Genomic DNA, 17,007 nt, shown 5'->3' with positions numbered 1-17,007 from the left:
TTCAGTCAAATATCCCCTGCTAGGCATACATTATCTTAAAACCCAGTGGTTGACACGTATTTAATCTTACCCGTTTGTAATGTTGTGCTGTAAGAGGTGTTGATGTGTTTGTTCTCTGCAGCTGGAGATGATTGATATAAGAATTCCGTAGAGCGAGTGAAGAGTCATTACCATACGCCACAGCGCAGAGAAATACAGCGACCTCTAGTGTTCACTGAGAGATACAGCGACACCCGGTGTTCACTAACGCCATCCAGTCCTCTAGTGCAGTGCTTCTCAAACCTTTTTGACTCCAGGGTCTCTAGCTCAGGGCTGTCCAAACTCGGTCCTGGAGGGACGGTGTCCTGCAGAGTTTAGCTCCAACCCTAATTAAACACACCTGAACCAGCGAATCAAGCTCTTACTAGGCATAGAAACTTCCAGTCAGGTGTGTTGAGGCAAGTTGGAGCTAAACTCTGCAGGACACTGGCCCTCCAGGACCGAGTTTGGACAGCCCTGGTCTAGCTAGACACTAGAACAGGGGTGGCAAACTCCGGTCCTGGAGAGCCGCAGCCCCGCAGAGTTCAGCTCCAACCCTAATTAAAACTGACCTGCCTGTAGCTTCCTAGTAACCGTTCAGGTGTTTGGTTAGGGTTGAAGCAAACATTTGCCACCCCTGCACTAGTAGAACTTGACAAATGGCTGACAGAAAAGGCTAAAGAAAAACTCCAGTTGCCACCTAGTAATAATCCAGTTGAAGTCAAAACACAAACGTAGCTGAATTTCAAACAAATTACACGACAATTTTTTGCAGGCATGTTTTTTTGCCTTTTTTTATTTCCTTTGCATAGAAACAGTAATATAGATGAATATTTTTCAGTCAGGCTTTATACAGTGGATTAAGGTACTGTTCTACTCATACCTGACACAATAAAATGTAAAAAATATGTCACCAGAACTTCTGGTCCAGAAGTAAATACAGATACATTTTTTTTCTTTCTACTGTGGATTGTTGCAGGACTGTTTGTTTTACACTGGACATGATGGGACTTTTATCAAATAAAAACATCCACTTCTGCCACTTCTGCTTTTAAAAGATTTTCCTCATAAATTTGGGAATCTTCCTGTAGATTATTTTCAAACAAGACAAGCATTTATTTTCTTTTTCTGCAGTGTTTTTCGTTTTGACACTATCTCGCGTTTCCTAATTTGGCCCAGTCTCCGTCTGATTGTAGAGTCATGAACTTTGATTTTAACTAAAGCAAGAGAAGCCTGCAGTTCTTTGGACGTTATTTCGGGTTTCTTTGTGACTTCCTGGATGATTTTCCGCTGTGTCCGTGGTGAAATTTTTGTGGGTCGACCACTCCTGGGAAGATTCATCACTGTTCCAAATGTTTTCCATTTGGAAATTATAGTTCTGACAGTGGATCGATGCAGTCCCATAATTTTAGAAATAGCTTTGTAACCCTTACCAGACTTATGGTAAAAAATTATCTTTTCTTTTACATCTTCTGGAATTTCCTTTGATCGTGGCATTATGCACTTGCTGAATGAATCTTTGGTTGAATCTTCAGGTTGATTTTGAGAAGTGCTGTAGAAGTAAGGAAGAAGTGTAGAAGTGCCCAGCCACTTCAGCAAGGTATCTATAAGAGTTAAAAAAACATTCATTACATTTGATCTCTCTGCTAGATCTGTTTTGAAGACCTGTTCAGTGACATTAAAAAGATTTAGTGTGAACTATTTAGACAGATAAACAGTTATACTAATTTAATTCCATATACATATTTAAACAATTATTAAATAAATAATAAAACATTTACACTACCAAAAGTTTGATCGAGGTCATTAAGATATCATGTTTTTGAAAGACATTTCTTATGTTCACCAAGGCTGCATTTATTTGATTGAGAAAAAAAGTAAAAAACTGTAAGATTGTGAAATAGCCTATTTCAATTTGAAAAAACTGTTTTCTGTTTTAGTAAAATTTAACTAAATATATTTCTGTGATGGCAAAGCAGCCATTATACAGTCATCCCTTAGAAATCATTCTAATATGCTGATTTGTTGCTCAATAAATATTTCTTATTATCAGTATGGAAAAGTTGTGCTCCTTAATATTTTTGTATAGACTTTTTACAGGATTCTTTGATGAGGAAGAAGTTCAAAAGAATAGTATTTAGGCCTATTTAAAATAAATTTTTGTAACATTATAAATGGCACTTCTAATCAATTTAACGCCTCCTTGCAGAATAAAAAACATAAAAAAAACATTCAATTGAACCTACGTAATCCAACCTTTTGAATGGTTCAGTAAAACACTAACAAAACCTTCTTTAAAAATTCAACCTCAATCAACGGAGGCTCCGAAATATATGAAATATGAACACGTCTACATTGTTTTTAGCAACTTAAACAAGAGGCTGGCTAACTTCAATCTTCACTGTGTAACTGACACCAAACGGAACGACTGTGACCTAATAAAACACAACGAGCGAAAGGAAAACGATAAGGAAAAATAATAAGCTAAACAATAACTGACATCGTCGTAGTCAATGCAGTTTAAAGGAAAACGGTAACCTATTGACATAAATCGCTTCTTCTTTCAGTAATTACATGTTCTAATTGACATGTCCTTTCAAAAACTGCACGAAAACATTTAGACTAATCCTACCAGGCAGGTTTGTGTCCCACAAGTTGACAATATCGCATGTGTTAACGCCAAAGTGTAACGCAGCCTCTGAGATGCTTCTTCTTCTTGTTCTTTGGGATTTTGGCGTATTCCGCACTATAGGCACATACCACCACCTACTGTTTTCATTCATACATGGATGATAGTCCCGTCTCTATTCATATTTTATTTTACTTTATTGTTAATTTTATTTCGGGTTCACCCAAGCTGTATTTCTGGCTGCTGCGTGTTGAGCTCCCATGCCAAAAAACCCAGCTTGTGTGTTCCCCTATTCCTTTGTTTAATTAATTAATTTATTTAATTCCCTATCAAATTCGTTTGTTTAATCCTGTTTATACAATATATTCCATTACTATTCTTTGATTAATACCCTCTTTTAATCATTTTCCTAATATCCAATTTATCTTCTTTTTTTCCTTAGTATTACCTTTTAAGTTCTTTATCATTTTAATTCTCTCTCATATATTTCCGACATTTTAATATTACATGTTCAATGGTTTCTATTACCCCACAAAAGGCACATTTACCTGTAATATGTTTACCTATTTTGTATAGTGATGCATTTATTAAACTGACGATGGAATTGTCAGGACCGCTTGGCCGAGGTCCTCTTGGACATAATAACAGTCCACAGATCCGCTTTCTGTTTAGAGGACCCCGACCGAGAGTGCCGCCTGGGGGTGGTGAGGGAGGAAATGCTGGAATGTCGCCGCTTGCTTCTTCACCTCCTGAAACCTCTCGATAGGGAGGAAGATGACTGCGCCGCCGAAGAGGCCAGAAAGCGATACTGGGGCATCCAGGAGGAAGAATCTGCCCTTGTCTTGTAGTTCGGACAGATTCAACCACAGGTGTCACTCCGTAGCCGATGGCTCTGGCTGTTTCCCTGGTGGCTCGAAGCGACAGGTCTGTGGCCCGACGCAGTTCCTCTTCCTCCCTATCGTCCAGGTCTTTTAGCAGGTCGGCCTGGTATGCCTGCAACACCGCCATAGTGTGCAGACACGCACCGGCTTGACCTGCCGCCGTATAAGCTTTCCCTACCAGGCTGGATGTCAGTTTTACTGCCTTGGTGGGAAGCTTCGGGGCCTTCAGGGATGATGCTGAGGACGGGGAGAGATAGCTCGCGAGCGTCTGCTCCACCGCCGGCATCGCCCCATATCCCTTCTCATTCAGCTCCGTGATGTTTGAGTAATTGGATACTGTAGGCCTGAAGAGTCGGGACGAATATGGTTTATCCCATGATCTTGTGACTTCAGTATAGAGATTGGGGGAAAATGGAAGGCCCCGTCGTGAAGGCTGTGATCTAGCTTTGAGGAAGTGCTCGTCCAACTTGCTCTTGGGATGAGCGTCCTGTTTCTCGGCTGGCCATTCAATGTTCAGTTTGGCTACAGCACGAGTCACAACCTCCACAAGCTCCTCATACGTGAGGGACTGCGGTGGCGAGTCCGCAGTCTCCTCCGTGTCGACGCTCATCACCTCAACCTCCTTGGAGGAAGATAGATTAAGTGCCTGGCCCTCTCTCCGGGGAGAAGAAACCGCTCAGGACAGTTCAGACATTGCGTGAATCAGAGGTAAAAAACAATATAAATACGGTTTAGTTTCTTGCACAGACCGTTCGTTTCGTGTCTTTACACATCAATGTATCGTCACGAGCCGCAGGGTTTCATTTGGTTTTGTTTGTGTATGTTTTTTTGACTCTCAAAGCCGTGATTCCCATTCACTTACATTATATGACTGACAGACTGCAACGGTTTGAGTTAAAAATCTTCGTTTGTGTTCTACTGAAGAAACAAAGTCATCTTCGATGCCCCGGGGGTAAGCAGATAAACATCAAATTTTCATTTTTGGGTGAACTATCCCTTTAACAGTATTTATGCTTACTGAACACTCAACTCCAGTGTACTGAGGTAAAGAATATGCAGATCTAACAAAAACCTGTGTAAATTTGTGTGCGAGATTATGTCTATGTATGAATTTTCTCAATCAGATTCACAATGGTGTAAAACCAATGTTTTTAACCCTAGAGTGCAGGCTTGGTGGATCCAGAAACTGCACAGGGCACATTTTACCCACATTGCATTTGGCTTTGAGCGGCCAAAAAAAGCTCCATATATACAACATGAAAGTTCTCTGTTCTATGCAAGGGAATGCTAAAATGTGTTACAACTTACCCCACCCCTGTCATCTAATGTTTAGTTAGCTGTATTAGCATTATGGTTTGAAATTAGCAGTTTAAAAATGCATCACATTTTGCCTGAGAATCTACAATTTATTCTAATGTAAGTTATATGATTTAATCTGCAACAGTTTAAGTTCTAAGCAAAATAAAGTTTTGGTAAAAAAAAATTGGATTCTTACACCAAAATCTGTTTTTTTTTCTTTATAAAAGCTGCATATATCTATTTACAGCCTTGACAACCATTGATATAAGATCGGGGAGGAAGTGGGTAAATAATGAAATTATCATAGGACTCCTAGCTTATCCCTGATAGGTGGAAATAGTGATGTTACAACTCTCCCCATGTTTGCGTCTCACTGCCAGATGTTACATTGTCATGTCCTCTCACTTTTTTAACAGTATCATCTGTTCCCTTTCATGGGAACTTTGAACTGCGTCCTCTAGGGGTCGCTATGGGGAACGCCTCGTCGTGACTGAAGCATACATTGAAAAAACACCAACTTGTTGGCCGGCGACACCCCTAGAGGACGCAGTGTCTCGTTCCCTACTCAGGGAACCATGGTTACATAAGTAACCTGAGATGTTTCTGTTCCTGATCCATTACTCTTTTTTTCTTACGCTTATTAGTAGCCTTTTGCCACTCCATATCACTTTCAAGATCCCAACCATCCTCCTCAGATCCTGAAGCCATTCAGTTACATTCACAATATAGCTGCAGTAACTCACCACTACCTCTCGTGTCGTCGCCTCTGAGATGCTTGGGCAGTAGCTGACTAAATTCCGCTTCATAAGAGTCATCACAACGTGTCAACATAAGAGACCTCTAGTTTACAAATTATTATGGACTTCAGTTTTATATGCATACCATGCAGTATCCACATCGCAACATCTGACTGCCTTGTGTTACGCAGTATACATTTTATAAAAGTTTTAGTTTTCTTCAAATATAGAGATGTCTGATAATGTAACTTTATAGGGACTGATAGACAACTCCATATTCATATATATATTTAACCCAATAATATATTGAATTTGATATACGGTCGGTAACATCTGAAGTTCCATCTAATGTGAATGTAGTAGACATTGAAAAAAAACTACACAACAAACATTTGTTAGGTAGGCTACTTGCTTTTATTCCCTTCCCATAAGAATAGCCACATTAATGAGGAATTCTCTTATTTTGCAATCAGGCCTCACACAGTAATGAGATGGATGAAAAGAGGTCAGTACAAATATTTTACGTTAAACAGCCAGTCGAGAACTGAGTTGCTCTAAATATAAAAAGTATTGTACTATTCATTCCTGACTTGTCAACATCATAACAAAAGGTAAAAAATATGCCCCCAGGAGTAAATACAATTGTGATATTGCACAATAGTTTAAAGTACAGTATGTACAATTTCACATACAGTGGTCATGCTGCCGTTAAAACAAGTTGAATACACGAGCAGAATGCAATCATAATATGAGATACAGATGAGTAAATATATTATATTGTTTACACTTTCACTCGTATATTGACTCAAAAACAATAAAATGTCAAAGCCTTGAATTGCTGTGATCAAAAAATCTATATTTACATTTAAAGGCCTATATACGTGCCATATGAGAGGCAGCAGAACTGAGCTGTGTTCAATAAATAATAGAAAACATTTTATTATTTTGTATCCTCTCGTCATAAAAAGAAACAAAAATCACCTTCACAAAACATAAATTCAACATGTCTAAAGAATAATACTGTTAAAGGTAAATGAAAAGGGGTCATATTATGACAATTAAAATGATCAAAGCTTTCTGTCTCCATACAAGGAACGTTTAAGTACATATTTTTTTCTTCACAGATCTTGAGAACACTTTGAAAATCCTTCCTCTAATACACATATAGATGAGACACAATGAAAGGCTAGGTCATCTACAAAATATCCTCATAAAAATATATTCATATATTTCATTTATTGTGAATCCTAACTGACTAACCTTACAATAATACAAAACAATGTTTATATTTTCAATGTAAATGAGGGGTGAAAACATTGATATTAGAATATAAAAGTGTAACTCATCAAGACTCTTGTATAGTCTCATGAATCCCTCATTATACGCTCCAAAATGTCAATTTGAGAAATATTTAACTAAATTAACATGGTTATAGTCTGAGATGTGATTGTGAACACAAACCCTTCCAAACATATATCATTACCCGTACACCTTTCAAAAATAATATTAAGATACACATCTACTTTTTTGCAAAACCACATAAACAAGAGAGCTGATGAAACAACGATCAAATTTAGCTTGATATCTCTATAAGAGAATGATAAACTATTCAGATCAGACTCATAATTACTCCAATGAATGGCGGATGTGTCATAATTCTAAACCTAGATATTTATAACAAATAAATACATTACACTGACCGACATCAGTTGTCTAAAATCATTCTGTGAACCAGCCTCTGAGAGAATGGATAATCTGTATGTAAATGACGTTTTATTTGACATTTTATTAAAAAAAGTAAATAGTACTTAAAAAATGTCAAAAGTAATTTGACAAAATACACAGTGCAAAAAAATTATATGACAGTGCTGTTCCAAACACTTCTAAACTCATAAACATTGGGTCTGCTTTCTTCTCAGTCAAATATATCAAATAAATACAAACAGCCATTTGATTAGTTGGGATTCTCCTTTTATCTATTTAACCAAAGTAATTCTCCACAGACGGCTGGCTGAATCCTAAAGGCACCTTGAATGAAGTCATTAAATTGGGTGTCAGTGGTCCCACCTTCTTCATCTGCAATGACAAACGCTGATGATACATGTTTGGGTTTTCATCTGCCAAATAGATGCCACTATGCCAATGCTTTACCACAGCCTGCATAAATGAATCACAGACAAAATGATCTCTCAAAATAACATCTTTATGCCATGATACATGCCTTCAGCAAAACAAATGCTTAAGACTGAGTGGTGTTTGGCAAGGAACAATAAACTGAAGGCTTCCACAAGAAATAAATGAGCATAGCTGTGCAGAAAGCTACAAACAGACAGCGTCGATTTGACATAATTCTTGGTGCATGCCTTGTTTTTCTTCCCCTCGCTGATGATATACAATCTGATGTCATCTAAAACTCTGTCGTTTGTGCAATGAATTAAATAAACATATTCATATAGAGCATTTAACATTTACAGTCTGTCTAAAACATTTTCCACTTTTTGTAAGATTAAGCACGTGAAGAAAATGATTAAACGTACATAAACATTTTCCATAAAAGAGGATTTTGGCAAATAATTATGTTTCTGTTAAAAAAAAGAACACATGGTGAAATGATTTATTAATGTGATCCAGAGATTACACACCTAAAAGACTTCTGCCAAAACACAATAGAAAGAGACAAGCCAGTCACTATGTACAGGACAGTTTCTCAAACTGGTGATGAGCTTGATCCCAAAACATTAGTTCTGATACTCAAAAAAAGATTCTGAAAGAGTCTGTACACCCCCATTAGATGAACCATTCTTTCTTGCTTTCATCGATGGTCTCTGTGAAATTGGCCTCGGTGCCGATAATGGCCGCGTCGGCTGACTCTGATGACTCTCCCCCCTTGGCCTCGTTGGTGTGGTAGGTGCCTTTATGGCGGAACATGTACCGGATCAGAAACACCAGCGTGCACAGAATAGTGAAGATCACCACTGCAATGATACCTGCAAGGAAAATACATTCGCCACAGTTAAAGGAACAGTTTGAAAGGAAAAGTCGCAGAAAATGTATGAAAATATATCCAAGACAACAATCCAAGTTTGTTTCTTTATTGGAACAGATTTGGGAAAATTAAGCATCATATCACTTGCTCACCAATGGATCCTTTGCAGGGAATGGGTGCCGTCAGAATCAGTTTAAACAGCTGATAAAAACATCACAATTATCCACAAGTAATCCATATGAATCCAGTCCATCAATAACATGAAGAGAAAAGAAGAGAAAAGCTGTGTTTGTAATAAAGAAATCCATCATTAAGACGTTTTTCATAAGATGTTAATTGATGGACTGGAGTCGTGTGGATTATTGTGATGTTTTTATCAGCTGATTGGACTCTCATTCTGACGGCACCCATTCACTGCAGAGGATCAACTGCTGAGCAAGTGATGTAATGTTAAATTTCCACAAATCTGTTCTGATGAAGAAACAAACTACATCTTGAATGGCCTAAGAGTGAGTTAATTTTCAGCAAATTTTCATTTTTGGATGAAATACTCCTTTAATGTATAAAAGAATAGATAACTTAAAAGAAGCAATTGTTCATCAGAATTATAGAAGAAGAGTATGTATCCATCTCACCTCCTATTATAGCTGAATTCCTATTTACTCCATCTGGTATCACTCTTTCTTCATTGAAGGGGAAATCAGCACCTGTAGGAGATCATAATAATTATAATAATTGAATGTCTATATAGTTTTAGTAAACTATAATAACCCCGATAGACTGAAAATGAATACATGTGAAAACACCGAACAGTCCGATGTGTCTGAGAAGAGAATTAATAATTTTCTCGATGCCAAATAAATTACAAGTAGATTATTTTTAGTAGATTATTCATGAAAATGAAATGTCTTTTACACCACTCCTGGGAAATAATGCAGGACTGAGAGATTTCAGTGCATTTGCGGGACTTCAAGACCTCTGTTGTTTAAATGTGCTGACCTGCATCTAGGTGCCACGGGTCGGTTGCAGCAGACATGGGTGGGATCGTGAGGGGTGAAGCTCCGCAGTTGGATTCCACCAGTTTACCCTGGTGAGAAACAGGAACAGAACCACGGGACCTGAGAGCGGCTTTCAGAGGAGCAATGCTGTTGAACTGCACTCTGGACAGGCAACCCACAAACCCGGGGGTGTTGTATTTTTCAATAATCACTGGATCAATGTACCCGGTTTCTGCAAGAAGAAGAGATACAGATAGGCATCTAAAGTTAGACTAAGAGCGAGGGAATAATCAGCATCTAGATGTTGTCAGACAGCCTGAAATAAAAGATAACTCCAAGCCTTGTTCCAGGAAATGTGTTCCATTTCACTGCAATAAAAGGATAAGATCAATGCATGTTCATCTATAATGTACATACATCAGATATGCATTACAGTGGCATCCTAAAATAAAACCTTGAGGGAACAACTGTATCTGAACAAAGAATGTATCATTTTCACTTGAATTACAAACATGTTGATAATAAATTGCTCTCTGCATGTATGCCATTCTCATTCAATGGTTTGCAGATTTTAAATGCAAACAATTAGTTTATTTGTTGCTATACTGAATATTTAAAGGAATTGTCCACTTAATAAAATTACTCACTATCATTTGTTCCAAACCTGAATAACTCCGTTTCTTCTGGATCTTTTTAATACATCATTTGATCTAGTTCATAATAATTGTCAGAATGATTCGTTCATGAATTGTAAACTCATTAATTCAGTCACAGAAATTCATTGCTCACTGGAGGTGAAGTTTATTAGTGATTAATGACTTACATTTTGTTTTGATCCAGTGGTTTGTTTCTTAACTAAAACTATTAAAAGTAGTTTACTTAACTAAAATAAATATGAAATAAAGCAAAAAAATAAGTATTAGATGAAAAGCTTAAATGAAAAGGAGAAATGTTGTTGCATTGGCAACTAACTGAAATACTATAAGCTGTTATTTTAAATATAAAAAGCTGTTTTTAAAAAAATATATATTTTAAAATAAGATGTTATTTAAAAAAATATTTAAAACATTTATTAAAGAAATCTGAAATGAATATAAATTAAAGCTAATTAGAATCATTAAAAATGACAAATGCACATAAATTACTACAATGTGAACTAAAATTAAAATGAAAACTGAAAATATAAAAAATACAAGCTAATTCAATTAAACAAAATGTCATAAAAGCATACAAATAATAACACTTATCTGTTTCCCACATAAGTCTCTCTTATGACTTCAGAGGGCTCATAATATAAGACTTATGTGCCACTTTCATGGTATTTGTGCTCTTTTTGACAAGAGCGACCAGAACATTCTTCAAAACATCTTCTTTTATGCTCTACAGAAGAAAGTAAGTCATACAGGTTTGGAACGACATGAAAGTGTGCAAATAACAACAGAATTTACATTTTTGGGAGAACTATCCTTTTAAACCTCGATTGCTGCTCAACAGTCCAAACCGATCTTTATACTCTATGATATTTAAATCCAAACAGCAGAGTAATCCTGACATAAGATTAAAACCAAGTCCTCCGGCATTATCATAAAACACTTTCTATTACACTTCTACTCTTTTCTCTCCCCCTCTTTCTTGTCTTCAGGCACAATAACGTATCCTGGTACCTTCAAAGTGCAGCAGAGATTTCCTCCACCAAACACAGACAAAAGAGTCAGTCTAACTGCTGCACATTACAGACGAAACCTCTTCAAAGCAGCTGCGGTGCGCAGCTAAATTCAGCATTCTCTCACCACAGCCAGGGGTAAAGTACACACTGTCTCTACGGTAAAAGACCGCAGATGAAAAACACACAATGAGAACAATAGATAAAAAACAAAGCAAGCTGTCTGTGTTGTGCATCAAGAACACTTCATAGGGATGATGATTTTTTTATTCAGAGTATCACAGCAATGGGGGTGCATGAGAGATGACAGTATATCAGAGATTCAAGGTTGTGCGACATTCAGATGTGAATTAAGAATGTCTTTTGAATTGCAATTCAACTCCTGAAACTTATTTGCACCAATAAACAAGATGCACAATGAAAAGTAATTTTTTTAATGAATTTATATATGTATAGTATAGTAATTTTATTCAAAAGTTTGGGGTAGGTAAGATTTTTTTTTAATGTCTTTTATGTTCTCCAAGTCTGCATTTATTTGATCAAATATACTGCAAAAACTGGATTTTTTTAATTTAAAAAAATTAAATAATATTATTACAATTTAAAACAACTGTTTTCTTTTTAAATGTTTAAATTGTAATTTATTCCTATGATTACTCCCGTTTTTAGTGTCACATGATCCTTCAGAAATCATTCTAATATGCTGATCTTGTGCTCAAGAAACATTTTATTAAAATTAATTTCTCTAATGCTTTAATTAATTGTGCTGCTTAACATTTTTGTGGAAATCATCCTACATTTCTTTTCAGGATTCTTTGTTGAGAAAAATTCACAAGGGACAGCATATTTTTTTGTAACACTGTAAATTTCTTTACTGTCACTTTTGATTAAATGCATCCTTGTTAAATAAAACAAATGGTTCCATAAACTGATAACTGATAATAAACTGATCATTTAAAACAATATTTTTATTGTAACATGTTGCAGGGTACAAGAAACAAAAAAAGCATACAAGAAGTTCTACGCTCATGTGTTGCACTAATGAAAGTCAACAAACGTTCGCTACATCCAGAAATAATAGGCCAAAACACAACAATATTCCAAATGCTAGGTCTCACAGGGCTAAAATGGGATTTCACTCCCGATTCAGCAAAAAGAAATGGCCTCCCCACACAACTAAAGTCAACCTCGCAGCTCAATGCTCAGCAGAAAGTGAAGAAATGTGATAACATCCTCATGAATACTAGTCTCCATCTCAGATACTTGCTGGCACAAGCCAGACAGAACACTTGTTCATTTTCAGCAAGACTCCTATGAATACCAATACACAAAATCTGATCTGCTTGAATTTCTGTTTCAGTGATGTTTCTAAATGTGAAACGACTGGGGTAATAAGAAACAACAGAGCTGTAGAGACGTTACATATCTGATGTGAATGATCTCGTTAAATTCTATTATTGCCTTTGCTTTAAATTACTAGAATATGAAATTACAGAGAGTAATTTGAGTGTATCTCATCATGACACCACAGCATAGCAAATCAAATGATTATCATTCTTGTCACATTCACATCCAAAATCTACTTTAAAACGCAAATATTTTCAATGATTTAAAAGAACATAGCGACCTGACTGGAAAACGCATTAAAGCTATTCAGGTTCATGTTTGTTGTATAAAATATAACACGTTCTGCTGTGTATTGGTTCCTCAGAGGCGTGAAACGTGGCTGGAATATTTATGAGAATTGACTGCAAATTCAGGTGGAAAGCTCTGGAGATTTCCCTCTTGCTCTTCATGATGCTCTGATTATTAGAGACATGCTGCAGTATTTGCACTTACATTAACCCTTGTTTTGTGCAAACTGGGCTTTCATTACATGGTTTTTACCCCCTTGATGAAATGTTTTATACTGCAAGCAGATGGACTCCAATCAGCCACATGCAGTTCTGCTTTCCTCCGACATTAAGAGGGAGGAGGGAGCACTGCAGTTTCTTTGTTCCTCAACGCTGCAAACTTTACCTCGAGTCATAGTTATGGGAACAAACAAACATTGATTTTCACAATTCCCACTAAAAGTTCATCATGGCCTGCTTCTATAAACACACAAATCCTGTTGTTTATCTCCCTGTGATTGACTGATAAATAAAAGCAGATGATAACAGCTGGCTGTCTGTGTCCTGTTGATCTTGGAGGGCGTATGATGCTTTTAGTGTGGTGCAGAGCAATAAGATTCAGGTTAATTAGATTCAAGGTCAAGATCTGGCTGATATGAAGAAAGGGTGGATGGTGTGACCCGAAAGTGGTGGTGGCGTCTCCCCCCCGCCCAGCATCACCACACCGCATTATTTCAGTGTGCTTGTGTGCAGCATATGATAAAATAAGACTGGTAAACAAAGGCATCCAGAGCTGCAATTTTTGTTACATATTCGTGGTCAAAATACATTGTAAAAATATGCTAAATATATGTTTTATAAATATATATAAGCAGTGAAGCTCAGTGAAAAAATTTTTTTTTTACATAGAACATTTATTTAGTTTCAACCTGACTTTTTCTTCAAATGTGACATATATTTTCTTGAATTGAAATATATAGACAAAAATATGTATAAATGAAATTAAAACAGCCAAAAATACTGTGGTGTGCCATTTTTTTTGGTAAAATTAGAAGAAAAAAAAAAAATATATATATAATTGTATATTTTATTTTCTAGAAATATATCTATCTATCTATCTATCTATCTATCCATATATACACACACATACACACATACAGTATATATACATACATGTATAGATACATAGATAGATAGATAGATATAGCTATATCAAAAACTGGCATGCATTTATAGCATAAAACTTGCTAAATCATAAAAACATGATAATATAATTTCCTTGACAGCACCAACTTGTACTGCAATGCACCCACACCTGTAGCCACCTGCTGTAAACGTTTCTTCCCGTTTTATAATGCAGTTCGGTGTAGAAAACAGAGACAAGATACGCACTTGATCATACTGTAAAATTCACCAGAAGCTACTGATACTGCATTCCACAAACCATGTTCCTTACTGCAGTCAACACAATACAGTATATCACTTTAAAAACATTTCACGCTGAGAAGAGATATGTAGAATTATGCAGTGCAAGTAAAACTGCTATTTAAATACCCTTTTGTCTATGAGCTGCTGAGAAATGCTATGAATTATTCAGAGACATTAAAGTAAACACTGCAATCCTGGTAGGGGCCATTATTGCAGGGGAGAGACAGGGAAAGAGGGGGCAAATGAGGGATTGAAGACTGTCTTTTGATGGATGGGTTGGGAGATAGAGAGAAGGGGTGGGATGAAAGGGTTGCCTTGGTAACAAATGGAAGCCGGTGTAGCAGGAGTGGGAGACAAAAGGAGGTGGGAGATGCTGGGCCAAAAGAAAAGTGATAATGTGAATTACAATGACACTGTCAACACATATCATGATGGCCTAACATTTCATTTCACCTCATTTTATGTCATCTTGCTATACTGCTCAGAATGGAAGAGGCCAATCTTCAGATCTTGCTGCATGATGCACCATGTGCTAACACAGACTGAGACAGAACAACACCTGTCCAACATAACGTGACAACAGGATCAGAGAGCAACCTCAGAAATACCCACAGCAAAGGCACGTTGCTCAGGAAACACAGCTATATTCACTAAATGAATTATGCAAATCAAGTAATAATGCAAACATGCCCACAACAATTAGTGCTGAACTCAATTTGCACAAAGAAATTCCCTCTAGTATGCAGCAGACTATTGCAATCTGCCGTACTTTACTGGGACTGAACAGCATCGTTCGACTTTAGACCAGATACCTGAAAAAATGTAAAACTGTCACTTTTATCAGTCAATAATGATGCGTAATAATGTTATCTGCATTAGGTGTACAAGGTGCAATCCATAATTGAAATAGAAAGGGTGACCTTGTGTTCAAGTGTGAGTTCTCCAGATTTCTAGACTATTTTTTTTTTTTTTTTATCTAATAAATGCAACATATATATTTATATTATAATAATATATATAATAATATTATTACAGTTTAAAAAAACATTAAAACACAACATATTTTAAAAGGAAAATTATTCCTGTAATGGAAATGTTGAATGTATTTATATATACCCCCAGGTTTGAGTCTGAAAGAGAGATAAAAATGTATATGTATATGTGTGTGTGTATATATATAATGCAGGTTTTTGTACGGAAATATATTGCGCAAAAAAGACAAATACATTTCGTGAATTCAAACCTCAGTGTTTCTACTTATTCTTCCATCAGCCACCCTTGGAAGGTGCAAACACCACCTTATACTACCTGCACCACACACATATTCCAGCAATGCAGACAATCTGCCCAACAAATCAATAACCAAACAATGCTATGCTACAATACATTCTCATTCTAATTCAATATTAGGAACAGGAATACATAAAAGACTACAGTGGGTGATCAGTGGAATATCCAAACACACTAAACACATGTACGGCATCCTTCACCCTCACATCCTCCTTCAAACCCCTCAATGCTGCAGTACAGAAAGCAAACATTACCTGCCTGACAAGCGTTTGTTATCAGCTGTATCTCACTTTCTTCTTCCAAAATGCCAGCCTTCTTCTCTGTCAATGTATGCTCCTCTCCACGCTGCGGATGCCTGTGTGTGTGTGTGTGTGTGTGTGTGTGTACGTCTGCAGCTGGGGCTGGGTGATCACAGACTGCAGCCCATCTCCTGTTCCGCACTCATTGATATCCTGCTTCAGCAACACCTGGAAACTGGATTCCACTGTCGTCTGGATCTGGAGCCCCCTCCACGCTGGACCATGACTGCACCCAGAGACGTGCAATGAGCACAGAATAGCCAATGACATCATCCATCTGTTCAACAAGGCTTTGATGGAGACCAGGCGGACTGCATCAGGATGTCTTTCAGAGAAGCTAAGCAAGTCTGTTCAGTGTAATAGAATATCATTTTGTTTTCTTGACATCATGCGTTCTAGTCCAAATGCTATTCCTATTCTGCTATAGACTTTGTGTGGGAAACAGTGGTAAGTAAGTAGTAAAAACTTGCTCTGTCACCTCTGGTTCTCAAAAGTTCTTTGACAGTTTTTTTTTTTAAAATTATAAACAAAATCTTTAAATAATATGTTCAACATTATATAATATTTATTATTATGTATTTTTATATATTATGTATTATGTAGTTTTATATTTAAATGAATATAATATTTTTTAGTGTAATATATAACATTATATTAATAATTTGATTAAATTGTTTAAAAATTGATTTCCATTTTAGGAATCTCTAAATGCATTTTCCCTTTAGAAAAAATTTAAATGCTAAATATGATTTAATATTTAATATTTAACTTGTGTGTATTTTTTAAGTGTAATATATATTTTAAGTGTAATATATAACATTATATTAATATTTACAATGTATTTTTATGTTAAAATTAATAAATAATTTTTACATGAAACCTTTTGTTCCATTGGGCTGATTACCCTTTAAAAATATTTAAATAATATTTTCAACATTATATTAATATTTAACTTGTGTATATTTTTAAGTGTAATGTATTTCTCTTCAGTGGGTGGTATATTTCCATTTGAAGAGTTTGATTTTTTTAAAACAGGAAAGTGTTATTTATTTAATAAAATGTATTTTTTAAATAATAAAATGATTGTCTGTTTGTAATCTATATTATTTAAATAATATCTTCAAGATATTATATTAATATTTAATTAGTGCTGTGAAACGATTAAT

At 36.1% G+C, this 17,007-nt stretch overlaps 1 protein-coding gene and 1 long non-coding RNA gene across 2 annotated transcripts in view; both read right to left on the bottom strand.

The window, feature by feature from the left end:
- Positions 1–1,095: 1,095 nt before the first annotated feature.
- On the bottom strand, positions 1,096–2,766 carry LOC107686725 (uncharacterized). Its single transcript, XR_001634063.1, has 2 exons — positions 2,651–2,766; positions 1,096–1,622 (listed from the first exon to the last, which is right to left on the bottom strand). It is a non-coding gene; the product is annotated as an uncharacterized LOC107686725 (long non-coding RNA).
- A 4,625-nt stretch (positions 2,767–7,391) lies between these two features.
- LOC107686721 (contactin-associated protein-like 2) overlaps positions 7,392–17,007 on the bottom strand; it is a 401,917-nt gene continuing 392,301 nt past the window's right edge. The window contains exons 24-26 of the mRNA XM_016483827.1: positions 9,550–9,780; positions 9,186–9,257; positions 7,392–8,551 (exon numbers count right to left, since the gene is read on the bottom strand). Coding sequence (XP_016339313.1) covers positions 8,352–8,551; positions 9,186–9,257; positions 9,550–9,780 — 503 coding nt within the window. The 3' untranslated portion in view covers positions 7,392–8,351. The remainder of the gene's footprint in view (positions 8,552–9,185; positions 9,258–9,549; positions 9,781–17,007) is intronic.

Source organism: Sinocyclocheilus anshuiensis, unplaced genomic scaffold (assembly GCF_001515605.1).
Source record: "Sinocyclocheilus anshuiensis isolate Anshui unplaced genomic scaffold, SAMN03320099.WGS_v1.1 scaffold990, whole genome shotgun sequence".
NCBI classification, from domain to species: Eukaryota; Metazoa; Chordata; class Actinopteri; order Cypriniformes; family Cyprinidae; genus Sinocyclocheilus; species Sinocyclocheilus anshuiensis.
This window is presented reverse-complemented; position numbering and strand designations above follow the sequence as displayed.